The following is a 10,808-nucleotide window of genomic DNA, read 5'->3' on the forward strand; positions in this document are numbered from 1 at the left end:
GGGTGTCTCCCCCTCCTGCCAAGACAAGCTCCCCTCTCTGCTTGTCCCCTGGGACCAGAAGAGGGCTGAAACAGGAAGAGCAGGAGTAGGGTACACACAGGCGCAGTCTCTGAATGCTTGGGGAAAGCTCTGGAGAAGAGGAGACCTAGACAGGTGTTGGCAGGCGAGGACTTTCAGTTTCATGGGGCAAGACCTGCTGGGGATGAACGGCTGACACTCAACCAAGTCTGCAGAGATCCTGTTTTTTGCTAATACAGTGGTACCTCGGGTTAAGAACTAAATTCGTTCTGGAGGTCCGTTCTTAACCTGAAACTGTTCTTAACCTGAAGCATCACTTTAGCTAATAGGGCCTCCCGCTGCCGCCGTGTGGTTTCTGTTCTCATCCTGAAGCAAAGTTCTTAACCCAAGGTATTATTTCTGGGTTAGCAGAGTCTGTAACCTGAAGCCTCTGTAACCCAAGGTACCACTGTAAAGAGTTAACTTAGGGTTACCAGACGTCCCCAGATTTGCAAATCTGTCCCCGGGAAACATGGCAGCGGCAACCTCAGCAGCCCGGAGCCAGCCTGGTAGCGCAGTTGGCTCTGGCTGGCTTCAGGAGCTGCTCACTCCTGCCGCCACTGTCGAAGGGGAATCAGGGAGGTCTGGTGGTACAGATCTCCTGCCCCCTTCCCCCTTTGTTTTGACAGATCAGGGAAGGCTCGGGAGTCACTGGCGGGCAGGCGCTGCCCAGGAGGGGAGCAAGGCACGTGGTTTCTCTGCCAAGCAAAGTGCAAAGCCCTTCTTTCACACCCTGTGAAACATAAATGCTCAGAGTTTTTTTAAAAAAAAAAAACTGGGCAACAGCCACCCGCCCATGACTCCTGAGCCTCCCCCGATCAGTCAAAACAAAGGGGGAAGGGGGCAGGAGATTGGGGGAGGCTTGGGAGTCGCGGGCGGGCAGCGCGCCGTTGCCCAGTTTTTTAAAAACTCTGCAAATTTATGTTTCACAGGGTGCGAAAGAAGATCTTTGCACCTTTATACAATATGCATGTGTGCTTGGGCCCAGGGTCTTTTGCCTCACCATCCCCACTATAGTGGTACCTCGGGTTACAGACGCTTCAGGTTACAGACGCTTCAGGTTACAGACTCCGCTAACCCAGAAATAGTACCTCAGGTTAAGAACTTTGCTTCAGGATGAGAACAGAAATCGTGCTCCGGCAGTGCAGCAGCAGCAGCAGGAGGCCCCATTTGCTAAAGTGGTACCTCGGGTTAAGAACAGTTTCAGGTTAAGAACGGAGCTCTGGAACGAATTAAGTTCTTAACCTAAGGTATCACTGTACTGACTCCCTGTTCTTACTCAGCTTCAAAAAAAAAAAGTGTCCCGGATTCATTAGAAAAACTCTGGTAACCATAAGTTAACTTTGAAGGGTGTGATTTACTGTCAGAGGGCTCTTAGACAGTTCCAGACAGGAAAATTCACTCAAGGGGGGGGGATGGTGAAGGACTGGCGAGAAGGGGGGGGGGGCTCATCTGGCCCATCCCCTTCGTAGATCACTGCCTTGCCGTGGCGAAGGGGCTTGAATAACTCAAGAAGCTATGAGCTATGCCGTGCAGGGCCACCCAAGATGGACAGGTCCTAGTGGAGAGTTTTGACCAAACGTGATCCACCTGGAGCAGGAACCGGCAAGCCACTCCAGTATCCCTGCCAAGAAAACTCCATGGACAAAGACAACAGTCTGACCAAACTGTGGGAGGCAGTGGAAGACAGGAGTGCCTGGCGTGTTCTGGTCCATGGAGTCACGAAGAGTTGGACATGACTAAACGACTAAACAACAACAAATACTGCACACATGGCCTGGAAGTCCCCGGAAGCCGTCAGACCTGTCTCCCTGCACCCACCCCCCACAAGTTAGTCGTGCGAGAAGGGAGTTAAGCAGCTGCAGACAGGGGTGCCTGGCGTGCTCTGGTCCATGGAGTCACAAAGAGTCGGACACAACTAAATGACTAAACAACATCTGGCCCATGGACCTGAGTGTCTCCATTCCCAGCACAACAGCCCGGCCCACTTGCCAAAGAGCCGCTCTACACAGGACCAATTTTTCGAAGCTCTCCCTTTATTCGTGGTTGCTCCTCTCAAGAGCAGCTCCTTTCACTGAGGAAGAAGATCAAGGGCAGGAGGAAGATGATGTTGCAGAAGATCAGCCCAACACGGACCAGGAAGTAAGCGACCGCCAAGGACATCACCAGGTCCTCGATCCCCTGGACGTAAAGGTGGAAGGACGTCTGCTGGGCTCTCTCCCCCGCTGCCCCCTGGCACAAGGCATGCCCCGTCCTCAGGTTCTCGGAAGATGCAGTGCCCATTATGGTGTTTGCCCTGGGGACGAAGGGAGAAGCAAGCGGGACTATTTGCAAGGTGGCTGGAAGCAAAAGAGACCCACTCTGAAATAAGGGAGTGGTTCAAGGTGTGGGCGGGATGTGGGTAGCGCTATGGGTTAAACCACAGAGCCTAGGGCTTGCTGATCGGAAGGTCGGTGGTTCAAATCCCTGCGACGGTGTGAGCTCCCATTGCTCAGTCCCTGCTCCTGCCCACCTAGCAGTTCGAAAGCACGTCAAAGTGCAAGTAGATAAATAGGTACCACTCCAGCGGGAAGGTAAACGGCGTTTCCATGCGCTGCTCTGGTTCGCCAGAAGCGGCTTAGTCATGCTGGCCACATGACCCGGAAGCTGTACACCGGCTCCCTTGGCCAATAAAGCGAGATGAGCGCCACAACCCCAGAGTTGGCCACGACTGGACCTGATGGTCAGGGGTCCCTTTACCTTTTCAAGGTGTGGGATATTTAAAATGCAGTCAAACCAACAATGCGCGTTTGCTAGATAGGCACATGATAGATGCTGAAGCTCACAGAATTTTCCTGTAAGTTTGCTACAGAGAACTTTGTGAGAGACACTCCCACTGTGCCCTGACACAGGGAGGGTATATTGTCCTTCCCTTCCTGAGCACATCCTCTTCTCTTACTCTTCATGTCATCACCAAGGCAGAAATGTGAGAGCAACTGCTAAGTCTGAGCTACAGCTCAGAAACTCCATCTTAAACTAGACCTAAGCATGTCTTTTGTAGGGTCATGGGTGGTACTGTGGGTTAAACCACAGAGCTTAGGACTTGCCAATCAGAAGGTCGGCGGTTCGAATCCCCGAGACGGGGTGAGCTCCCATTGCTCAGTCCCAGCTCCTGCCCACCTAGCAGTTCGAAAGCACGTCAAAGTGCAAGTAGATAAATAGGTACCGCTCTGGCAGGAAGGTAAACGGAGTTTCCGTGCGCTGCTCTGGTTCGCCAGAAGCGGCTTAGTCATGCTGGCCACATGACCCGGAAGCTGTACGCCGGCTCCCTCAGCCAGTAAAGCGAGGTGAGCACCGCAACCCCAGAGTCGGCCATGACTGGACCTAATGGTCAGGGGTCTCTTTACCTTTACCTTTAAGCATGTCTTTGTAACTGAATTACCATTTTAAGCCTGCCAGAACAAAGCTGCTGTATCTGTTATTCTGCAGCAGAAACTTTGAGTGAATGTTATTGTTTTACCTTTTACAAGACTGTTTGTGTGGTTGTTGTTCTAAGAAGAGGAAAAGAGGGGAAACACCAGGAGAATCCAATCTGCCTTAAAGCATCCTGGATTACTTAAACTAAAAGGCTAGGACTAGCCTATCTTAGCTTCCTTTTAAGCTGCAAAGGAATGGCACTCTGCTGAACTCACAAACGTGAAGAAGGAAGGATAATAGCTAATAAATAAATCTTCTCCCAGCATCTGTTCACATCCCTACACAAGGCAGGTCTCTAAGGCATATCGAAGAGTGCAAGTTTGTAAATGAAAATGAAAATACAACAAAAATGAAATAAACTGGCAGGGAAATGTGAGCTTCAAGGATGTGACAAATGTGGATGTACCAGCTGCCAGGGGGAGAGGGCACAGAAAGGAAACTAGAGATGGTCTAATGCAGTCCACTCATCCTTTTCAGTCATCACATCTTGCAGCAGTGAGTTCCTGCTGTCAGTTAAGCTCTGGGGAATGGACTTTGCTCTAAGTCTGCCTTCTACTGGGTCAGGTTCTGGGCACCACAATTTAACAAGGATGCTGACAGGCTGGAGGGTGTGCAGAGGAGGGAGACCAAGATGATCAAAAGTCTAGAAACCAAGCCTTTGGAGGAATGATCACAGGAGTTGGGTATGTTTAGCCTGGAGAAGAGGATGTGGGATGTGATACATAGATAGCAGTCAAGTACAACATTCCTTGTTTTCCTAGAGTGGACTTGCAGAGGGATGTTTGCTCCAGTCAGTAGAAAACTTCCTGTTTCCTCCTGACTGGGACATACTTCCTCTTGCATGTTACTAGAGGTGGGCATGACCTTACCTGTTCAGGTAACGAAAAAGACAAGCAACAGCTGTTTTTAGCTAGAGATGCTCTGCTGGCTTTCAGCTTTCAGCCAACAAAGAAACTATCTCCATATGGGATTGACTCACATGTATGTATATATCTAACTAAGTCTGTCTTCAGGGGTCCATCTGTGAACTAAATGTGTGAGTAAACTTATTTTATACTATTTTACACAAGATTGTGTTGTGTCTATTCTTTTAAGGAAGAGAAAGGGGGAGTCCTATATTGAGAAGCTTAAACAAGCTTGCAACAAGCTAACCGCTGTGTGTTTAAAAGGGGAATGCACTCTGCTAAGTAAAGGGACTTGCTAAAGCAAGTTAGGAAGGATATTATTAAACAAGGTATCCTCTCCTGCCTCCCTGAACATTCCCACAGAGGAGAGTGAGAGGAGATCTGAGAGCGGTCTTCAAATATCAAAAGGGCTGCCACATGAAGGATGGAGCAAGCTAGTTTTCTGCTGCTCCAAAGGGGAGGCCCCAAAACACTTGATTCAAATTACAAGATTGCAGATTCCGACTGAACATTAGGAAGAACTTTCTGGCGGCAAGAGTTGTTGGGCAGTGGGACAGACAAGCTCAGAAGGTGGTGGACTCTCCTTCCTTGGAGGTTAAATGACCATCTGTCTGGGGCTCTTTAGTTGAGAATTCTGTATAGCAGGGGTTGGACTGGATGACCCTGGGCATCCCTTCCAACTCTAGGATTCTAGGATTCCTCTTTAGGTGTTGGACAACCCCTCAGCTTTTGTTCAGAGGATACCAATGGGGGCTTCCATTGGCACTGCTTGCCTGACTGTGGTCTCCATAGCCAGATGGCCTGGCAAACTTTGCCTACGACTGCACCCTCCCTCTCTGTATGGGCAATCTATCCGGAAGATAAATTGTATATTGAGGAGTTAGTGATCTGACATGGTTCTGCTCCCTGCCTCTGTTCCTTCCCCCTCCCTGTCTCTTGTTAAGTTATTTGATGGCATGAAGAACAGCCTTTAATATCCTAAAATAGGGGTCAGCAACCTAAGGCCCATGGGCCACAAGCGGCCCACGGGGGTCGTTTAACTGGCCCACAAGCTGCCCGCTTGGCAAGTCCATGCGCACTGTGCTAAACCAGCGCAGGGACTCACTTCCACGTCTGCACATGCGCAGATGCCCAAAATCGCGTCTGCACATGTGCAGATGCCCGAAATCGCATCTGCGCAGGCGTAGATGCCGGAAATTGCTGGCGCGCGCACAATCCATCCTACGGAGGGATCTCCGCTGGAGTGAACTGGCCCAGGCAAGGTAAACCTTGCCAACCCCTGTTGGGAGGAAGTGATAGTGCTGGGTACCTTCTTTGATGTTGGACACTGTTTTGAGAAAGTGAGGCACTGGAAGGTGAGAGCTAATGAATGATCTGCACATAGCCAGTCGGGCAATGCACACAGGCAGAGTTTTTCAGAGAAAGCTCGTGCATGGACTGATTGGCCGCAGGGCCATGAAAACTGAGGCTACCTGGGCATAGATGTCAACTTTTCCCTTTTCTTGCGAGGAATCCTATTCGGAATAAGGGAATTTCCCTTTAAAAAAGGGAAACGTTGACAGCTATGTACCTGGGGGAGTCACTTCGCCGCTTCTTGAGGGCTTCCAAGTGACAGATTGAAGTGCTTGCTTGGTGTGTGTGTATTGCTCGCTGTTTAGAATGAAATCTTTAATCTTCTCACTCGCCTGTGTTTTGTATTACCGTATTTTTCGCTCTATAAGACACACCAGACCACAAGACGCACCTAGTTTTTGGAGGAGGAAAACAAGAAAAAAAATATTCTGAATCTCAGAAGCTAGAACAGCAAGAGGGATCGCTGCGCAGCGAAAGCAGCAATCCCTCTTGCTGTTCTGGCTTCTGGGATAGCTGCGCAGCCTGCATTCGCTCCATAAGACGCACACACATTTCCCCTTACTTTTTAGGAGGGAAAAAGTGAGTCTTATAGAGTAAAAAATACGGTACTTCTGAATCTCACCTTAAAAGAACTGCCTTGCATTTGGCAAGACGCTCACCTCCCTCTTCCCCTTCCAACTTACCCAGAGATGACGTTGGAGACGACAAACCCCATGGGCAGGATGAGGAAGAGGCAGGAGAAATAGATGGCCGTCTGGATGAGGAAGTGGAGAGCCGCCAGGAGCAGGAGAACATTCAGGAGCCGCTCCAGTTTGGGGAAGGAGCCTGCTTGGAGGACGGCATCACCTGCTCCCTGGGCGTGGGGAGAGTTGGAAAGAGGCTGCAGAAGCATCGTGGGGTTACCTGCATGGAAGCAGAAGCCGGAATGAGAGAGGGAGCCAATGAGGGGCCGCCAGGTGTACCTCACTCCAGCCAAACTAACAAGGATGCGTAAAACAGAAAGCAAAAACTGTTGGAAATGTGTTGTATTAATAATAATAATAATAATAATAATAATAATAATAATAATAATAATTTATTATTTATACCCCACCCATCTGGCTGGGTTTCCCCAGCCACTCTGGGCAGCTTCCAACAAAACACTAAAATACACTAACCTATTAAACATTAAAAGCTTCCCTAAACAGGGCTGCCTTCAGGTGTCTTCTAAAAGTCTGGTAGCTGTTTTTCTCTTTGACATCTGGTGGGAGGGCGTTCCACAGGGTGGGTGCCACTCCCAAGAAGGCCCTCTGCCTGGTTCCCTATAACTTGGCTTCTCGCAGAAGGCCCTCGGCGCTGGACCTCAGTGTCCAGGTAGAACGATGGGGGGGAGACGCTCCTTCAGGTATACTGGACCGAGGCCGTTTAGGGCTTTAAAGGTCAGCACCAACACTTTGAATTGTGCTCGAAAACGTACTGGGAGCCAGTGTAGGTCTTTCAAGATCGGTGTTATGTGGTCTCGGCGGCCGCTCCCAGTCATCAGTCTAGCTGCCACATTCTGGATTAGTTGTAGTTTCCGGGTCACCTTCAAAGGTAGCCCCACATAGAAAGCATTGCAGTAGTCCAAGCGAGAGATAACCAGAGCATGCACCACTCTGGCGGGCAGGGAGCATCTCATCCTGCGTACCAGATGGAGCTGGTAGACAGCTGCCCTGGACACAGAAGTGACCTGCGCCTCCATGGACAGCTGTGAGTCCAGAAGGACTCCCAGGCTGCACACCTGGTCCTTCAGGGGCACAGTTACCCCATTCAGGACCAGCGAGTCCCCCACACCCGCCTGCCCCGTCCCCCCAAAACAGTACTTCTGTCTTGTCGGGATTCAACCTCAATCTGTTAGCCGCCATCCATCCTCACACAGCGCTCACACAGGACCTTCACTGCCTTCACTGGTTCCAATTTGAAAGAGAGGTAGTTTCTTCCACATGTGGTGGTTATGCCACAAGGTGAAAGCTTATTGGGAAAACATATATAATGAATTAAAGCAGATCTTTACATATACCTTCCAGGAAAAACCGGAAGCATTCTTGTTGGGAATTGTGGAAGAAGATATAGCAAACTGTGATCAGAAATTGTTCTAATAATAATAATAATAATAATAATAATAATAATTTATTATTTATACCCCGCCCATCTGGCTGGGCCTCCCCAGCCACTCTGGGCGGCTTCCAAAAGAATATTAAAATGCTGTGATACATCAAACATTAAAAGCATCCCTAAACAGGGCTGCCTTCAGATGTCTTCTAAAAGTCTGGTAGTTGTTCTCTTTGACATCAGGTGGGAGGGCGTTCCACAGGGCGGGCGCCACCACCAAGAAGGCCCTCTGCCTGGTTCCCTGTAACTATGCAACTACAGCGGCGAGGCTATTGTTAGCACAGGTCTGGAAACAACAGCAATTGCCAACAGAGGAAGAATGGCAACAGAAGGTAATGGAATACGCTGAAATAGCCAAATTAATGGGGGAAATTTGGCAACAGGGCGAGGAAACATTTCAAAAAGAATGGAATAAATTTATGCTATATATAGAAAAGAAGTGTGTGAAATAGAGAAACCAGTAGAATTGAAATAAACCTCATAATCTGTTATATAAATACCTTATTGGAATAATAATAATAATAATAACAAATAAGAAATACGATGTACAATGTACAATGTAATCAAAGTAACCAATGGGAGTTGCAAATAATATATAGACAGACAACAAGAATTGTATATATAGAAGGACGTGTATATTCACAGACAAGTTATGGACAAATGCATAAGCAGAACAACAAAATATAGAATGGATAGAGATAACGTGAAAAATTTAGGAGTGACATAAAAAGATCAGAAGAAGGAAGGAGGAAAGTCAGCTCATAGGAGAAAACGATAAATGTAAAATGTAATATAATATGTACTTGAAGTATGAAACTTGGAAAATTAATAAAGATTATATTGGGGGGTGGGAATGTGGGGCCTTCAGGTCAGGACTTATCAAAGAACTGTAAAGTGGGAAGGGACCCAACTCCCTGCAAGGCAAAAATCCCGCCAATGGTGGTCCGGAGGTTAAGTGCAAGGGATGTGGCAGGGGGCAGGGGCCAGATTCAATTGTATTTGCATTTAAAGGCTGATCAATGAAATTTGCACTTTCTGAAACAAGGTGGGAAGCAGAACACAGCCATCCACTCAAGTCCGCACTTATCTGAATTTTGCAAGGCAGTTATCCAACTTTTGCACACACACACAAAATCTATGCATTAGGTAAAAGTGTGCATGAAAATGAGTATATTCAGGAAACTACTGTACAAAATTGCATGGTGTTGCGAGAAATTGCTTGAGGAAGAGTGTACCGTAGCCAAAATTGCATACAAAAATGTGTTTATCTGGAGAAATTGGCACTAGAATGCTGAAGAATTTTCAAGAGGATTAAAAAAAGATCTCAGGTTGCTGCAGGAGTGTGGAGAGCTGCATGTAAAATTTGAAAATTGAGAAACCAAGAGAACCAAAATGAACTGATCCTTCCACTCCTAGGAGCATAGCTCTTTTGAAAGAAAGAGTGACAATGTCATCTATCAGGGCAATTGCTGGACTCCCTTTACAGTTGAAGGAGATGGTGTTGAGGCTTTAAGCTGTGGCAGATGATTGGCATTATTATAATTTATTATTTGCTTCGGGTATTGCTGGACTGCTTTTTGTTTTCACCATAAATGGTCACAAAGCGGTTTAAAGGTAAAGGTACCCCTGCCCGTACGGGCCAGTCTTGACAGACTCTAGGGTTGTGCGCCCATCTCACTTAAGAGGCCGGGGGCCAGCGCTGTCCGGAGACACTTCCGGGTCACGTGGCCAGCATGACAAAGCCGCATCTGGCGAGCCAGCGCAGCACACGGAAACGCCGTTTACCTTCCCGCCAGTAAGCGGTCCCTATTTATCTACTTGCACCCGGAGGTGCTTTCAAACTGCTAGGTTGGCAGGCGCTGGGACCGAGCAACGGGAGTGCACCCCGCCGTGGGGATTCGAACCGCCGACCTTTCGATCGGCAAGCCCTAGGCGCTGAGGCTTTTACCCACAGCGCCACCCGCGTCCCCCACAAAGCGGTTTACAGAACAATAAATAAAAGCAATTCATCAGTCAACTAATAATGATGTTTTAAAGGAACCCAAAACACAGGTGAAAGCTTAAGTTATGTAAATAAGAATAAAATAATGTCCTCGAAATGCTTGCTGAACTAAAAAAAAAGTCCTCATCAAACACCCAACATTTGACCGGGAAGAGCTGATCTCAGCCTGGAAGGCATTCCACAGAATCAGGCCCACAATAATCCTGGTAGTTGCAAGCCATGCATTTGAGCCACAGGGAACCAGAGGTCAGGTTGGCAGGAGCAGGGACTGAGCAACAGGAGCTCACCCCGTCGCAGGGATTCGAACCGCCAACCTTCTGATCAGCAAGTCCTAGGCTCTGTGGTTTAACCTACAGTGCCACCCGCGTCCCTGAGAGATATGATAGCCATCTTCCAATATCTAAAGGGCCGTTACATGGAAGAGGGAGCAAGCTTGTTTTGCTCTGCTCCAGAGGGTAGGATCTGAACCAATTCAAGTTATAAGAAAGGCGATTCTAAATAAACACCAGGAATAACTTTCTGACGGTAAGAGCTGCTCAACCGTGGAATAGGCTCCCTTTGGGGGGTTATGGACTCTCCTTCCTTGGAGGTTTTTAAGCAGAGGTTGAGTGGCCATCTGTCAGGGGTGCTTTAGCTGAGATTCCTGAGATTGCAGCGGGTTGGACTAGATGACCCTCCGGGTCCCTTTCAACTCTACAATGATTCTATGACCCTGCCCACCTGTAGGCTCCGTGTTTCAAAGAAGGACTTCAGAAGGATGGCTCCTCATCACCTCCAAGGCTCACCTCCCAGTCCGTGCAGATTTTGGCCATTCAGCTGGACACTCACATTATTTCTGGCACTAAAGATGGTCCTGTGCCCCTGCTCTCTTTCCCCCACCCCACCAACCCCCAACCACGCTCCCC

The 10,808-nt window shown here is 48.5% G+C and overlaps 1 protein-coding gene across 1 annotated transcript; it reads right to left on the reverse strand.

Annotated features, from left to right (window-relative positions):
* Positions 1-2,073: 2,073 nt before the first annotated feature.
* Positions 2,074-10,808, reverse strand: LOC310657721 (uncharacterized protein). The gene is made up of 3 exons (XM_083398838.1): positions 10,689-10,808; positions 6,455-6,674; positions 2,074-2,353 (listed from the first exon to the last, which is right to left on the reverse strand). Exons 2-3 carry the CDS (start codon positions 6,661-6,663, stop codon positions 2,113-2,115), a joined length of 450 nt encoding a protein of 149 aa, XP_083254964.1. The 5' UTR covers positions 6,664-6,674; positions 10,689-10,808; the 3' UTR covers positions 2,074-2,112.

The sequence above is a fragment of the Podarcis tiliguerta genome (genome assembly GCF_965153285.1).
Source record: "Podarcis tiliguerta genome assembly, chromosome: 9".
Classification (NCBI taxonomy): domain Eukaryota; kingdom Metazoa; phylum Chordata; class Lepidosauria; order Squamata; family Lacertidae; genus Podarcis; species Podarcis tiliguerta.

What these genes read in the sequence shown, in the direction of transcription:
- LOC310657721 (XM_083398838.1), bottom strand. Translation starts at nt 6,663, where the DNA reads ATGCTTCTGCAGCCTCTTTCCAACTCTCCCCACGCCCAGGGAGCAGGT. An exon ending in GTCTCCAACGTCATCTCTGG is followed by an intron (nt 2,354 to 6,454) that starts GTAAGTTGGAAG and finishes CTTCGTCCCCAG; the next exon opens with GGCAAACACCATAATGGGCA.